This window comes from Clarias gariepinus, chromosome 22 (assembly GCF_024256425.1).
Source record: "Clarias gariepinus isolate MV-2021 ecotype Netherlands chromosome 22, CGAR_prim_01v2, whole genome shotgun sequence".
Lineage (NCBI taxonomy): Eukaryota > Metazoa > Chordata > Actinopteri > Siluriformes > Clariidae > Clarias > Clarias gariepinus.
Genome location: NC_071121.1, coordinates 11,476,779 through 11,494,569, shown reverse-complemented (window position 1 = coordinate 11,494,569; position 17,791 = coordinate 11,476,779). Strand labels below are relative to the sequence as shown.

At 35.7% G+C, this 17,791-nt stretch overlaps 1 protein-coding gene across 4 annotated transcripts in view; it reads right to left on the bottom strand.

The window, feature by feature from the left end:
- Positions 1–8,252, bottom strand: part of pax7b (paired box 7b) — a 45,954-nt gene extending 37,702 nt beyond the window's left edge. The window contains exons 1-4 of one of the 4 annotated variants that reach the window (XM_053482914.1): positions 7,843–8,252; positions 6,748–6,983; positions 6,260–6,404; positions 5,941–6,069 (exon numbers count right to left, since the gene is read on the bottom strand). In XM_053482914.1, the coding sequence (XP_053338889.1) occupies positions 5,941–6,069; positions 6,260–6,404; positions 6,748–6,983; positions 7,843–7,927 (595 nt within the window). In that variant the 5' untranslated portion in view covers positions 7,928–8,252. The remainder of the gene's footprint in view (positions 1–5,940; positions 6,070–6,259; positions 6,405–6,747; positions 6,984–7,842) is intronic. The other 3 variants (XM_053482916.1, XM_053482915.1, XM_053482917.1) reach the window with 3 other exon arrangements.
- Between the last annotated feature and the right edge of the window lie 9,539 nt (positions 8,253–17,791).

Genomic DNA, 17,791 nt, shown 5'->3' with positions numbered 1-17,791 from the left:
CTCTCTGACTCATTTAGAGTGACTGTATTTAAGTTGGCTGTGGAGGCTGTGAGACCAGAGAATGATCTTTGTTCAGACTAATGGCTGGAACATTAAAAGAACAATAAAAGAATAGATGCATATTGACTTTATAATTTATTTAAGCTGAAAAATAATACCCATACACAACCTCTACTATTATTTTCCTTTTGAACTAAACCAGTGTGTATGGCTATTAATGTTTTATATGTTAATGTTATGTAAATAATAATAATTGTTCAGCTAAGTAACACGTTTCTACAAGGACTGACATTTTACAGAACAAAAATAGCGTTTTATTTTAAAATGTGTATGACTGTCACATGAAGCAGTGAAAGTAATGGGTTTGTTTTAAAACGTTGAAGTGTTTTAAAAGGACAACGACATTCAGGCACATTATTTACACATTAAAATTTTAAAAAATAAGCTTACACCTCGAGCTGTGTGCAATAGTGTTAGGGAAGTGTTTGGAAACAAAGATGATCAGTTCTAAATGTACAAATTAAATGCAACTTTTTCACTTAGAGGCACGCTTGGGTTTTATAGCTGCCCTAAAGCAGCGCTTCGCCTGGTCAGTCTTGTGGAAGAACTGCCTTTTGTTAGCTGATCAGCGTCCCATCGGCTCTCCACACAAGACTCTCGGCATTTTGTCGGCAGAAATGAAAGCGGGATTAACGACTGGCTACTGAACACTCCATGGCAAAGGAGCGGGCCTCGACCCACCCCCCGTCCCTCACCCTCATCCCTTTATAAAAAAAAAAAAAACCTTTCCACTTTGGTAACTCCTCTTTTTAGTATATTTGTATTCCCAAAGAGACCATTAATGCCGTTAGAAAGCAAAACAATAAGCTAATGCAAAAAAAAAAAAAAAAATCAACAAGTTTTCCAAGCGCTTTACTGCAAAAGCTGGCTTCCATCCTGTCTCCTGTCTCTTGGTATTAGCTACTGGCAAATTAACAAATTACCACATACTTGTTTTTTTTAACAGGGGGACCCCAAAATGTCTCCGTGATGACCGAATAATTAGCTGACAGTAATACAGGTCAATAAGTCTGTTTAATCTAGTTTATTATCGATTATTGTAATAGCCGTTTTGCACCTTATTTACAACAGGCTGTCGAAACTTCTCGGTTTGTAACGGTGCTCGTTTGTTCTTAACAGAGGAACATGAAACAGATCGACTATTTAAGCTTTTATTTGTCTCGGGTCAGCAAAAGTTCTCTGGGATGCCAGTTTTATGGTTCCGCATCCAGCACTGAAGGTGGCTGTGCGATCAAAACCACTTTTGTGCCACTACATAGGAAGCCCGAGGGCCAACACTTTTATTGCTGTCAGCAGGAGTTTCCCTTGTCGTTTGTTCATTTTTGGGGCTTCTGATCTTAGCAAGACGTGATGCACAGCGCGGTGCCAGTCTGCGTAAAGTGTTTCCGACCCGGTCCTACTGAACCATCAACTTTCAGAATACAGTCAGATCAGTTACTCTACACATTCGAGCTTAAACATTTAGTTAAATTATGATAACATGTGACATGAGGTTAATAATCGGTTACGTATTTTTGTGTGTACCTTAATCTGTGACCCAAAATCACATTATAGACTTTAAACCCATACCAGAAGACCATATTCATTTTATACCAACCCTAGCCCTATTAATAAAATGAAACTCTATATAAAACATTTTTTGATAAAAGATTCGTTGAGGTAGCACGAAGAAATATGTTAATGGATATAGACACAGGTTTAAAGCTAGCCCTGGCACACAGTAATATGATGAACTCTCATTGTCCTGGTGTCACCACAAGTGTTTCTGATAAGCAAAAGCGCCCAGGGATCAAAAGAATTTAAGCCTCTCGATTTCCCCCAAGCCACCTTCAACCTTCTCCACAACCTAGCGTTTATTTCCTTCCCTCTCTCGAGTCCTTGAATATAAACGCATAAAGAGTTTTGGCGGTAAATAGGCTACAGGATCTGGCCCATGTGAAAGAACCAGCAGACCTGGTTAAAACAGGTGATGCAACTTGTGCAAAAAAAAAACTTGAGCGAGTGGAATTCCTTAAAAAAATTCTGTTAAAATGGTAAAGCAATGAAAATGATCTTTATTGTGTTGTCTATGCTATTTTATTCATTTAATCAAACTACTAAGCTACATCGATTTTTAGGTCATTTAGGCTATATAAGCTTACCAAATAGTTCTACTGAGCAACAACTTTTTTGTTTGTTTTTTGTTTTTTGTTTTTATTTGCTACATATTTATTTAATAAGAAAGCCTCTAGAAAGCTTGTAACCTTTTCACATATGTTGCAAAAGCCACTGTTTTTTTTATTCCATCTTTAGAAAAACAGTAAGAGAAAATGCGTATGTGCTGTTCTCCAGGAGAACACAGTTACACAATGCTGCAGCCTAAACTGCGAAGATGTTCCAGTTCACAATGATGGTCACTTTTGCTGGTTTGACTAATCTGATTCGTTCCAGGAATTACGTCAGTTGGGTTCTCTGGATTTAGGAAGAGTCGGTTTTATTCTGGCTGAGCCCTATTTCTCTGCAAAGAGCACGACTAAAATTAAACCGCATGTAATTCATTTATTCTGCGCACGGTTCTGGTTGAGGTCAATCAATTCTAAAGTGTGTCCTTTTAAACAATGATCTCTTACCTATTATTATTATTATTATTATTATTATTATTATTATTATTATTCACCTTAACACTGATTATGATGGGATATTTACTGATGATAATAACAATAATAAGAAGGAGAACAATTATTATTATTATTATTATTATTATTCCTGCGGCTAATTATCTTGTCTATAAATCCATTATAGACTGGACTATATATTTCCCAAAAACAGAATTCCGGTGAAATGTGATGGGAGGCAGCGAGGTGAGGTTAATCCGAGTTTAATACACTGATGCTCAGCACAGGAGCGCGGCTCTGATGATTGCGTTATCTCTGCTCAACATTTGGGTCTCCCTCAATCTGAACACAGCCCAGTAGCTGCAAGAAAGTGCAGGTGGAGTGGCTCTGTCTGCCTGAGGAAACAATGTTTTTGATAGCAAAATATACTCCCCATATACTTTCACTAAACGTCTGTCACAATTCGGGATGGAATTGTTTGAAGTGTTCTGTTTTTCCTTATTTATATTATTTCATCAAAATTTATTTTGAAAGCCTCCTGCTAGTAACAGTTTTTTTAACAGGATTCTTATTAATGACAACACAAATTTAAATTCGCACTTACGATATTAATTAAAACAGTTACTCCTGTAATTTCTGATCTTGTAATTGTAAATGTAATTTTCCCCCTTCAATAGTTCTTACTCCACCGCTCACATATCCGCTATGTGCACTGAATAGAGAAACAAGTTCTAGGTCAGGAAACTTTGATTTTTCTGGTTTGTTTGTGCAAAAAAACGAGATTTTTACTCCTTACTATCGCCAAAAATTCATCACTTGGCGTTGCAGACTTATAGCTCTCTGATAAGGATGTCATACCCACATTCAAATTAATGCTTCACTGCGTAAAACTTGGCAAAACATTTAAACTAATAAAAAAAATCCAGCCATTATGATTTCTTGCCAAAATATAGGATAATCAGCATAATGTTTACTTATTTAAAACAATCTCATGCATTTTACCAGTAATTAATGGTAAACGTAGAAAATTATAGCTCATGTAAATGCAGTGTAATTAGGTTAAAACGAGCAGTAGCTCTAACGTGCTTCGATTAAACGTACAAGCGGTAGTACTGAATACCAGTGCAGGCTTACAGTTGTTTGTCCATATGTTGTAAGGATTCGTTTGGTGCGTCTATCACTTACCATTCCTTCCAGCACCCGCTAAAGCAATTGGAAAGTACAATAAAACAAAATAAATCAAATATCTATATGAAACCCTAACAACTGCGCGAGAAGCTAAAATCTCATGAATTTGTGCCCAAGGCTAGCCGACGAGAAGCGTTTAGAGATGAAAGTGGAGAGAAATAAAAGGCTCAATTTAAGCTGCTTTAAACCCCTTCATCGTAACGTTGCTGCTGAGTGCTGGGGAGTGAAGGAGCTAAATACACTGCGCACTGTGCCTGAGAGCTATTACACCCCTGCCCAGTATCTGCACATTCACAACACACTTTCCATTACCAGCTCTAATAAGTCTTGACGTTATTAAATGCCAGCAGGATGATAGAGTGAAACAAGACCGAAGATGAATATTTTTTTTTGGTTTGGAATAAAGCAATGAGGCTGTTCGTTCATGTGCCACTGTGACAGGCACGCATTGGAAGAAATAAACTCCATCAAATAAACTGGAGGTGGTGTTAAATATGTCCTAAATTAATATGTGAATATGGACTTTAATCCACCAATTTATTTGTGCATAATTAAAATGAGTATAAATAAATATATAAATTCAATATATAACTTACTTAACAATATGACAGATGAGAACGCTACATATATTATATTTCTATTGCGTATTTATTTATTTTTTATTTTTTTGCTTAACATAAATAAAGACCATAATTTATTTTTTAGTATTCTTTGTCGTCAGTGCCTGTATCTTACTGCTTGAGAATGAGTTCATGGGTTAATTCGATTTTAGGGGTACCAAAGCGCATATCAAAGTTCTAGCATGATTTAAAGACCGCCGTATGTTACCATAGTTACAGAGGGTGGCATTCTATATTTACCCAGCTTACTGTTTATGATGGAGGAATGGAGTTTAGGATGCAGCCATAAAAATGCAACAACCAAAAAAATCTGAAACTCCGGCGGCAGGTTTGGAACGATGCGTCAATCGTCTATACATACATAGAGGGTTTGTTTAAAACACCCAAAATATCACAAAAATAAACAAGATTCAATAAACGGAATGCAGAAACTAAACACACACACACACACACACAAACACACACACAAACAATAGCATCTTCCGAATGAATCGTGCTAGAATTAATATTTTTGCACTCTTCAAATCTTATTCTTTTCAAACAGCAGATTCCATAAAATTACAAAACTATCTATCAGTGGGGTGTATTGAATAATTCATCTTGCTTTTAGTTCCTTTCTTAGTCCTTTGTTTAAAAGTTTTCTCTCCTCCTTTACAGCGTTTTGAATGTGAATGCACGGATCTAGTCCTCTTTTCCACGCCTCGCTTTTGGATCTCCCCTTTGTAACGCAGATTCTTTACTTTCAAGCATTCAATAGAATGAAGGTTTTTTTTAAATTCTGGAGTGAAGTTCATCTTCAAGTTTGTCACCGTGAAAAAAACCATTTTCTATCATCGTTTGAGTAAGGTGCAAAAAAACACTGCAAAGCGCGCGAACGTGTTATTTACAGTGTCCTTACAATCATGTGGCAAAACAAGCATATAGACCTACTATAGAAACCGGTAAGAGTGATGACAAAAAAATCATGGGAAATAGCTAAACACACAAGATCACATTAATACAACTTATGCACGCATAGGTCGTGGCCTATAAACGCGTTAAGGTGAGAATGAGAGTGACACATGATGGCGTGCTCCAGCGCGCAAAGTGGCGAATCTACTGAGGGTAATTGAATTTGATTGCCACATCGGTCATCTGTCAAGCACCAGTTTTCTAGAGAGCGTTTACGCAGCGCCGGAGGAGTCTGTTGTACAAACGCGGCAAGCTCTAAATACCTCCCGTCAGGGCCAATATAAATAATTAAGTAGGCCAGATCAAATGGCGCAATGACAGCTCAACAGCAGGACAAATCTGCGGCGTCGGTCAGACACCGCGCATTAACGCCAGTGAGCATGCATTAACCTACTGGAGAATGCGAGTCAGTTAAAAACCCAGCGATTAAAACTAAAATAAAATCCCACAAATTTCTCGCAGTTAATATATGGCCTACGTGTCTCGAATGCTGCACTCAGAAGAAGAAAATAATCCGTGTGTTTTACCTTTATCACCCAGTATGCCATCAATGCTGTGTTTAGTTTTCTTCTCTCCACTTTCATCTTTTTTATCACAATCCTCTTCGTCTTCTTTTCTGCCAAATCGGGCGCGCAGCACTCGGCTTATCGAGCTCACTTTTAAAAGAAAAATATGTACGTTTATGTATTACTATCAATAAGAAGAAGAACGAGAGGAATAAAAATAATAAAAATATTTATTATTATTATTATTATTATTATTATTATTATTATTATCCTTATAAACAGCAATATGTTTTTCGCTGTAGAGGTCATGAATGGTCATGGGATAAAAAGGGTCGCTTACCAGGTGATGCCTCACCTGAAGGAACTGTGCTTCTGTCACACACCCCGTCCTTCAGCAGTTTGTCGCGTATTTCCCAACTGAACATGCCGGGATTTTCGCGTTTGTACTCCTCTATCCTTTTCTCTACGTCCGGCGTTGCCACCTGCTTTTAGGATTAAATAGTAATGGCCACGATCAAGGGGGAAAAAAGAAGTGAAAATAATGGGAACATAGGAGACAACAAAAATGAGAACAATTAATATTGGTTGTTCCCAGTTTGGGGTGAAGCAACATGTAAAAACCTATTGTACGAAAAAAATAGCCTTATTTTCTATTATTAGTGGATAATAATAATAATAATAATAATAATAATAATTGTTGTTGTATATATGATTAATTAGAATTTATAATATATATTTAATAGGAAGCTTTTATTGGTATAGTTATAATAATAATAATAATAATAATAATAATAATAATAATAACTGAAGTTTAAGAAACCTACTTACCCTGGGTTTACTTCCCCCTATAGCTCCAGGGCGGATGGATCCAGTCTCCTGATACCTGCACAAGATTTTGGACACGCAGCCGTGGGAGACCCGTAGCTGGCGCGATATCACGCACGGCCGAATTCCGTGATGCGCCATTTCCACGATCTTATGTCGAATATGGTTAGGCAAAGGCCTGCCGTTAATAAAAACCCCGCCAAGCTGATTCACACGCCCTTGACCCAAGGGTGTGGAAACTAGGATGAAAAAAAAGTTTTAAAAGAGAGGCTTAATTTGGACCGGAAATAATGTTCATTATTTTGCCCTACTAAAATTCTTTTTTTAGGAAATCCCATATACATATTAAAATTGAACAATAAACCGCTGGTTCATGTTATAGCAATAACATACCTTTGTGAATTTTATAAGCCGCAAATATTATGTTTCATTACGGACACTTTCCCCGTACATTTCATTAAATTAAACACATTAGAGTGTAATTCATGTTGTTGTAATTTCAAGGAAAAAACTCATTGTAACAAATTTACCAAAACCAAAAATATTTATTATTGTTTATTATATTTTTACAACAAATAATGATGTTGACAGAAAAGCCTGGGAGCAGGCTAACTATCTAAATGTTTTTTAAATAATAATGAAAATGTTCCACCTGAATTATCCAAAAGTCTTCACAAAACAAATCTAATTTTCTTTCTTATTGCCATTTTTTACTCAGTTACATTTATCAGTATGTTGTCAACAATGTAATAATGCCTAATTATCCAAGCCATGATGTGCCCTATGTGTTTTAGAATAAGCTGTAAATATTTGCTTTATTTACAGTCTTGCTTTGCAAATTCTGTCTGACATGCCGGATCGCTGCTAAGTTTTGCTTAAAACACTTGGTCACGTACCATTTGCTGGGCACATGGCGATCAATAAATAAATACAAAGTTTGTACATCCCATCAAAGTAATGTTAAAAAATAATAATTAAAAATAGTTTATACAATAAAAGGATAGTTTAAAAAATCGCTGAGTTGAAAATGTGCTTTGAAAATTATTATTGTCAAAATAACAAGTTTGAAATTTTAAACCATGTTTAAAGCCAACCCACCTTCTAAGGGAAAGCCGGTGCGAGGATAGTTCTGTCCTGGTGCTGGCCTCATCATCCGAGGTACTGATCCCGGTAAAGCCGACATTCTGGTTATATTTTAGGAGGCCGATACTTAAAACGTAGTGTCCACACTCGATGATCAATGCTGTTTTGCAGCCTGGAGGTCCAAATAAACAAAAACTGTTATCCAACCAAAACGCTGAATGGATTTTAAAAACTCTTAAACTGATTTCTATGCATTAACACTTCTCCTGGTTTTTTGGAGATGGACATGAGCAAAAACCACAACTGCCAACGAAATGTCGAGTGCGCGGGTGAGGAAGGAGGGGAACCAACTCCTTAACTCTCTTTAAGTAGACAAATGTTTCTTAATTTCTTCGCAGTATTTTCTGCAAAGGTCCGACAAGGTTTGGATGACAAAGTGTGTGCAGAGCTCGAGTAGTAGTTTAAGTGGACAACTTTTTGGCGCACGGTGCAGGAGGGAGGGTCGCTTGCGCCAATAGGCTTTCTCAGCTTTCTTTTATTTTAGGGGCGCAGCCGAGCTTTAATGGACCAATCGGAGCGGGTCGAAACACCCGCTCATGCACACACACTTTTCATTCACTCCACACCACCGCTCTTGAATAGAAAACAAACAAAACACCACACCGCTCAGCTTCCTTTTCATAACAGCACCAGCGGGACAAGGCAAACAAAATGTTTTAGTCAACACTGCAAATACGCCTGATCTCTGCGCAGATTTCATTTTCAGCCCAGTGCTTATAGGCAGATGTGGATCACTTATACAGAATAAATGTACAGAAACAAAACAATAATTCAATATATTTATAAGCAAAATCCCACAAAGCCTTTATTTTGCTTACATACATACATACATACATACATATATAATGCTTTTGGGATTTTTAAGCAAGTTTTTTTAGACAATGTTTTCTGTTTTTTTTAAGTTGGACTAATTGCGCAAGATCCATGGAGATACCATTCTCCAGACGGTAACTTCTTTGTAGGTAAACTCCTGAATACAGACGTGTGTGGCGTATAGGTGTAATTGAGTAATCTGTAATGGCATGAAAACTTTGATTATTTTTTTAGAAATATAACATATAACTACACGGTAACAGGTGTGCAGTGGTGCAGTGTTGCCATGCTTCTTAGTTGTCCTTTAACCTTTGTTCACAGGTTTTAGGTCACGTTATGCCTTGCATCTGAAACAAACCATGTTGTAAAATAAACATAAACAGTTCTGTACGCTAAAACAATCTTATTTCTATTTCTCTTGGCGTTTTAAAATATTCATACTAGACAGATAATCTGTTCCGTTAAACGGACTGACAGTTAATGAATTAATATCGCCACTAGAACGTTGCTGACATCCAGGTAAAGTGTGCAAGACCTTTAAAATACTGGTTAACTCTAAATCACAAATTCTTTTAAATGGATAAAAACGCTTAATAAAATAGTTAAACAATTTATGTTTATGATAATTTCACAATAAGGTTTTCACATTCTACATATTGGCTGTTCATGATTTATCTTTAAATGCTGTTATATGATATTAAATAATCCGCAATTTCTCCGGGCGTCCAAACCAAACGTGAAGTTTATTATTACTAGCAACGATTTCTATTATTTTGAACGTCTTTGACGTAAAATTTGTTTTTCTCTACACATTTTCTCAGTAAATAATAGTAAGCTGGACAGAAATTACTTGACAGAAGACCAGATCGGATCACTTTTTCCCCTCACTTTTGGCAGGTGACAAAAAATGGATAGCAAAAGAACGTTATAAACAGTGTCAATGGCTGTGTGCGCATGCGTAAACGGATCATAATTACAAGCGGTAAACTTTCAATTAACTACAGAGCATCAGTAATTGATGTAATGTGAGATCTTATTGCTTCTACAAAGCTCACATAGTCCCCCCAAAAACTGAAAGAACTAATACCAATGTGAGACCAACCTAAGGACGAAAATGGGAAAAGTTTTGCAGTTTAATAATTCGATATGCAAAAATATCGAATAACGAGACCAGCTTTTGCCAAACTGAATCTGAGATTCCTTAGCCTAATCTGTAACTTAAAAGCCAATATCCTTTAATATTAAACACGATTTAGATCACATAAACAATACCAATACACGATCTCTATTCTTTAACAAATGTAGAGAACATTATATTAAACCTTAATAAAGGTATATATTTTTTGTAAGCAATCCAATCATTTAATCAAAGCAAGTGAAATGTATAAGCCTTATTTCTTCCTAATAAAATAACTACAATTTTGTATTATGTAGATACAGTATTGTGTAGATTCAATGAACATTTTTTTTTCTATGACACCCTTCAAAGTGTCTAAAAATGAAATTCACTTTTTTGTGTAACAACCTCAGCACCGACCTCATTTCCCCTCTTGTCTGTCCCAGCCACTCAGAATTCAGCACCACCAAAATACCAATCATAGCATTGCACGTTGTGTAATTTACCCTGTTCTTGTAACTATCAAAAAGTCGATTCAGGTGTGGTAAGCACTGAAAATGTACAGAGCATGGGAATATACTACTTGCCTAAACGTTTAGAAAATATTGCATGGTAAAAAAAAAAAAAAAAAAAGATAATCTTCCACTAGATGGCAATAAAGCCATAAAATAAAATGCTTAATTAGTTTGCTGGCTGTATAATTGCATAAAGTGCTTTACACTTTAATATATTTCTTTCATGACAAGTAGTGATTGTAACAGAGCAAAAACCTATAATACTGAATCTATATCATAAAGCATACTACAAGTATAGATATATAAATGTAATATTATATATATAATATGTAATTATATATATATATATATAATATATATATATATATATATATATATATATATATATATATATATATATATATATATATATAAAAAATTGATCCAAGGAGTAAATTTACGATAACATATTTTTACTACTAATATCTTTACAAATGCATTCTATTGGATTAAGATCTTGTGACAGTGGAGGCCATTTGAACATTTTGTCCTGTTTAAAAGACTGGTTTGAGATGATTTTAGCATTTTGACAAGAAAATCAACCATGACAAGAAAATCAACCATGTTACCCTGCTGGATCAGAAGATGGGCACACTGTGCTCATAAAGTATGGACATATTTAGCAACAATCTTTAAGCACTAAGCAGTCCTTAGCCCCAAGAAAATATCCCTCGCACCATAATAACACCACCACCCGCCTGAACCATTGATACAAGGAACAATTCTGATCCTACCATCTAAATGTTGCAGAAGTAATCAAGACCCATCTGAGTGGACAACGTATTCCAATCTACCATTGTGCAATTTAATTTTGGTCCGCCCATTTTATTTACATTTGGGCATTTGACAGACGCTCTTATCCAGAGCGACTTACATTTTTATCTCATTACACATCTGAGCAGTTGAGGGTTAAGGACCTTGCTCAAGGGCCCAACAGTGGCAACTTGGTGGTTGTGGGGTTTGAACCCGGGATCTTCCGAACCATAGTCCAATGCCTTAACCACTGAGCTACCCCTGGCCCTATTTGTAGACTCAGTTTCTTGTTCATAGCTGATAAGAGTGGCACCTGGTGTGGTCTTCTGCTACTATAGCCCATCTAGTTCGAGATTCGATGTGTAATGCATACAGAGATGCTCTTCAGCATACCTCAGTTGTAATGAGAAGTTATTTGAGGTACTGTTGCCTTTCTATCAGCTCAAAAGAGTCTGCCCATACTTATCTGACCACTATGCCAGTGGCCAATGCCAACAAGGCATTACACAGAGATTCAGTCTAAAGAAGGTTGTGCATGAAAATCCCAGTAGATCAGCAGTTTGGAATTACTCACACCAGGCCATCTGGGATCAACAACCATGCCACATCAAAGTCACGTAAACCACCTTTATTTCCTATTCTGATGCTCGGTTTAAACTTTACCAGATCATAAATGCATTGAGTTGCTGCCATGTGATGTAAATTGGCCGTTATACATGCAAACGATTGATTTTTGCTAGCATTCAAATCCTCAGCATTGACCAGTGTTTCCCAGGCTGACTAATTACCCAAAATATCATTAAAATATAAAAAATGGCTGAAACAGATTTTTCTATATTCCTTTGCTTACATATAGAAACGGAGGAATATTTCTCAGTTCATAGTGCACAAATACAATGCATGTCCACAAACAGAGACAGAGATAGATAAAGCAGGTGCATCTGATCATACAAAGCCTGTCATCCTGATGTCAACTTCCTCTTGACACATTTAGCACTGTAGTACATCTGGAAGTGGTTATGGGGGTTAAATCATGGGTTGGGTAATGGCATCTTGTCACTATATATCACTGCAAGCAGAGGAAAGAATGTCTGTAGATACAGCACATCAGTCTCACTCTTTGATTCTCACACACATACAGTACACAAACACAGGCACACACATTAACAACCTTACCATCTTTCTAAGGAAATCTGGTTAACATAATGAATAATGCAGCTATTAATGTTAAGTCTTAACACCTACACTTAAACTGAGAGATATCTCTATCCTACTGGGAACATTTAATAACCTGTCTGATTTGAATTAAGATTCAGATTAATATAAGTACAGTTAGAATCATAATATATATATATTATATTATATATGATATATAATATCACTAATAAACCTCAAGAAATATTGGAGAAATTATTCTAACAGAGGAAATAAGAAAACAGTTTGTAGATTTTTCTACTCATACACTTGTTATGGAAGCTTGAATGGCAATTTATTGTTCTAGCTCTTATTTAGTATGTTTTACATGATTTACAATAGATGTTGAAATCTTTGCAATCTACAAAAGTTAAATCTTCACAAAACAGGAAATGTGATTTAAGACAATTTGTCAGAAATTTGGATTCCCGAGTGCATATATATTGCATTGTATATTTAAAAAAGGACCGTCACCAACAAATTAACCATCTAGGATAAAATGTGGTCAAGCAAAGCTTAGATCCATCTGTCATGCATGCACATTTTGGTTTGACCGAGACTATAATGTTGTGTACTTTGTGTGTAATGTTCCTTATTTAGTTGTGTAATTTCTCCTCACTGTTTTTATTTATTAGCACCTGATAACTACTTCAGCAAAAGAGCAATACCCAGCGTGTGTGTGTATGTATATATTTACAATGTAGTTATGGGGAAAATGAGATGTCCTCATTAGAAGACAGGAAGGTCTAATTTTTTAAACATTAAAATAATACAAATAATTTTAAATTAGTTGAATAGTAAATTAATATACACAAGTTAATTTTCTTAAAAATATTATATGTATGTTACAATATATATTACAATAATAGATGTTTCATATATAATATATGTTCCAAACATACAGGCTTAACCATGTGCAGTATATTTAACAATTTTAAATGTTAATAAATAGAAGATTTATAGAACAGTATAGCTTTCTCATGTTTGAACGTAATATTTAATATTACCTGAATAACTGAAGACTGTTAATGAGATGACTGAATTACTGAATTTGCATGCATTTTAATGGTGGTGTTACTTACTGTTTTATAGTAACTTCAAATATAAATAAATGCTTAAATTGCAATTCAGAATAAATAAAGACGCATTATATGTTTTATGAAAAAAAAAAGAATCTGCCATAAAAGCAGAATGAACAGCACTGCGTGTGGAGTGTGTGATCACACTGCTAATGCCAGGTGGATTAGAACACGGACTACCATCCTACATGCAACTCGTTCTTTCACACCATGAGGGGCTTTTGTCAAGCTCTTTCATGTGTCCATGTGTGAGTTCAGAGCTGGTATGTGTGTAAAAGCATGAGGGAGGTCAGGACCTGATGGGAAATCATGCTGTTTGGAGTATTGCAGCTCTCATCTCTTACCCAAGAACATGCTGACCCTGTTAACCCCTTTATTCAAGCAAGGGCATTGCAGAGCCTGTTTCTAAATCAGATGTAGTGAATTTGGAGTAAAGTTTACCAACAGAAATATGCTTGAAGATGAGCACAGCATGTATCACATTACCCAAAGACCAGCAATTTATTTGTTTAACCTTATTTTGTTGGATCAATAAGACCATTTTGTGATGTTATGGATCTCATTAAAATATGAAAATCTGCAAGTTTAAATAAAGTGTATTTGGCCACATGTTATTTGTTTCCTAGATGGTAACTCGATTGCCATTTTTGATGTTGGCGGGTGAATGCTGTTTTACAGACATCCTTTAGCCTTTATCAGCATGTGATTGACTGTTTTGCTTTAATCAGTCAGTGCAGCTTTCCTTTAAAATGTCAGAAAAGAAAGAGGCCTGTTTAATGTAGATGAAAGTAGCGGAGTCAATTTTACATGCTGCCCCAATTGGTTTCACTGAATCAATCTGAAAAAGTAGCACATGAGGAGGACTTGAAGCTCTCCCTAACTGTGACATCTGATCCTTTGTTCTTAGACAACCAAAATGTAGGATACATGTTACAGGATATATGTGTATATATATATACGATTGAATGATAAGTTAACAACATATATATTTTCTTAAATCCCTACTAGTCCCTCTGGACAATCAAAAAATGTTAGAATATCAAAACTAACACACTGCAGGCCATCTGCAGTAAATAGCTTAAATATCAGTTTAATCCTTGGGATTTCTAGGCCATCAATCCTTACAATGAATATCTACAAATCATGAGTCAAATCAATTTACTTACCATACAGTTGCCATCTGTGCCCTAGAAAAAATGCTGAGGCATAAACATTTGCTTAAATTGCAAAACATCTAAAGATCATCTTATATTAATTTATAAGGGAAAAACTGTAACAAACTGTAAATGTAAATGTTTTAAGGCCACATACAATGTGTAAGGTTTTACAAGTTGAGCATGTAAAAATAAACTTTCCTTACATGATAATAATATTTCCTACACTGTAGTAGTAAGGTTTGAATGCATGCCAGATTATTTTGGTCCCACAGTATATTGGTTGGGTTTTGTCACATGATTTTGTGACTGTAATTCTGCTACAGTACAATCACATTTGAAATAAACATAATAAAATTTTTCATAGAGCAAACTGTTTGCAGACTAATCATTTTATTTTATTCATTCATTCATTCATTCATTTGGTAATTTCCAAGGTAACAAGAGTCCCACATTTTGTGTTATGTAAAGAGGTTGTAATTTAGTAATCTCAACCAAAAAACACTATGGTGGTAAAACTGGTTATTGTAAAACATGGTGCCTTTACTGTGGGGCCCTTTGACTGTGCTACAGGATGCTAGATGTAGGTAATTTGCCAAATATTTTTTTGATTTAGGTGATATGGTGGCTTATTGGTTAAAGCTGTCCTCAACCTCCAGGGCTGGGGTTTTAAAATTTGCCCCCTGTCTGTGTGAACAATGTTGCATTTTTGTTTTTCCATGCTTGATGGATTTGCTCTGGGTGCTTTGGTTTGTGCTTGTGCCCAACAACAGGTTGGCACCCCCAGAAAAATTTGTCTGTTCTCAAAAAAATTATATTGTTATTGAATTCTAATAGGCTTGATTTTCTTGATTAAATTATTTTAGGCCACTGTTGCTTAATAAGCAAGCAGGCTATAAATAATGTAACCTAGGATCTAATGTGTTCTTTTAGTAGAAATTTCAGGAATAAAAACACTCTATGGCTGTGCAGAGACAAAGAGACAAAGTAAAAAAAAAATAAAAAATTTGCAATTAATTTTACAGTTAAAGGCTTCCATGACTACAAACTGCGTAAGAATGTTTTGTAAATGATGTACAATTGAGTACTGAATTGAAATATAAACAAGCAGTCTATTTAGTTGAAATATTCTTATAAAAAAGATGGGTAGTGGCATTTCTAGGCTAATTGGTGTTTTCAAAAGTGTGTATTTGCGCCCTGCGATGGATGGCACCCCGGCCAGAGTGGACATTGCAGGATAGGCCCCAGGCTCCTTATCCCTGTACAGGACAAGCGGTATAGAGTTTTTGACAGCAAAATTCCGAACAGATCCTTACATGACTTGTACAAAAGTGTAATAAATATAAAGAAAAACATTTCATTCCGACTGAATTACAGTCAAAGTACTGCCTACTGAACAATTTGAAAGCTGTGTAAAGAACGAACTATGAAAAATCTCACCTTATACATGATAAAATAAAAAGTTCATCTTATAAAGCCACTAAAATTACACTTTGAACAGGTTGAACAGTGAAAGAAAATCTGGCCATTCAGTTGTCCTAGCCTGAAAAGCATACCATAGTATTTTTATCCATTAGTGCCACCTGGTGGACAGTAGTGGAAGCGTCGAGCACCAAATTAAAACAGAATTTCAAACAAACGTGAATATATTTATTTGTTTGTCATTTAAACACCGTCTAAAGGAATGTGAATGAACTGAATCAAATTTCCTTTAGTATCTCAACACCACTTAAAGTTTCAAACAGCTTAAAGTCTTAAGCGTGTAGTAACACATAGACATAATGTGTTTCGACATACTAGCATCACGTTGTACCATGATAAGGAAACGTGAACATTTTCTAATAACGTCAGGCCCTACTGGAAAAGATAACATCATATTATGGCCTCATGATTTCATATAACTTCCTCTTACACGTAAAATAATAGTTAAAAAAAAAAAAAAAAACATACAAAGCACAAATTGCAATTCATATTCCAAGCTACAGTAAACACCCTGCTGAGGTAAAATGGCATGGGGTAGTAAACGAGTTTGAGCTGGTAAAGAAAGGTTTTTGGTGTAGTTCTAGCCAGTCAGGTTAAGCAGCATGGTTGTTGGTTGTCGCTGGCTAACCTGGTTGGTCTGCTTGGTTCTAGCTGGTAAGCTGGATCAATCTGGTTTGTCAAACTGGTTCTAGCTGTTCCGACTTGCTCTTACTGCTGAAGAGGATCAACCCAGTTTTTCAAAGTGATTATATCTGACCAGCCTAACACCAGCTTTTTTTATTTTATTTTAGAGCAGTGTATCTAATACCATGTTTTATGTAATACACAGTATAATCTTGTCCTCTTTAAAATATTAGCACTGGAAGCAGGTATAATACTATACCTGACCAGTAAAAAAATCATGCTTTCATCCAGGAAGTGTAATACTTTTTAATAGTTTAACCAGAAACTAATATTTCTAAAAAGAGGAGATATCTGTAGTACCCCTTTTTTGGTTTTGGTTTTTAGCAGGATCATGGTCATATGATTTTGCTTAGAACTGGCCACCCAAACCGACCAATGGATTAACATATGGATTGAATTGGTGGGACTGAAATGAGTCCAGCATGTGTGAAAGACACCACATCTTTGTGACATTTGTCACGTTGGTGTGCTGGAAGTCAGAGGAAGTGAGTCAGTCAAGAGCCAGGATTTTAACAATCTTTTCATTATGACTGCTCAGAGCAAACAACCGAGAGATAACGCAACACAGCACTGGTACCAGCGGATATGACCTCTAAAATACATCCTATAAACTGATAAGGTATTGTGAGAACTCTTCCATGTACTTAGCACGAGAGGTCGAAAGCACAACATGTCTCTCTGCGGACGCTATAAATTGTCACAAACAACGGTTCAGGAAGCAGTGATCGCCAAATATTTGGATTATAGGCTGCTGTAAAGTTCCTGTGTTCCAATGTTACATTTTGAACAAAATAAATGCTGTAATGTGTTGTTACATAACTGAAAAAGAAGGAAGTCAGGTCATCGTTAAAATATAGAACGGCGTTGTTCAAAGATTCTTTCTAGGCTTTGTGTCTTGTTAATATTATTAAATATTTTTTTATAATAATCATGCTTCATTTAGAACTGAACAGAACAGAAAATGTCTACATATCTATTAAATGAACCAGACACTATCCACTGTTCCACTATTTATCTTGGTGGAAGTGAAAAGAATGTAAATAATATGACACAGCATACCTGGATCTCATTTAC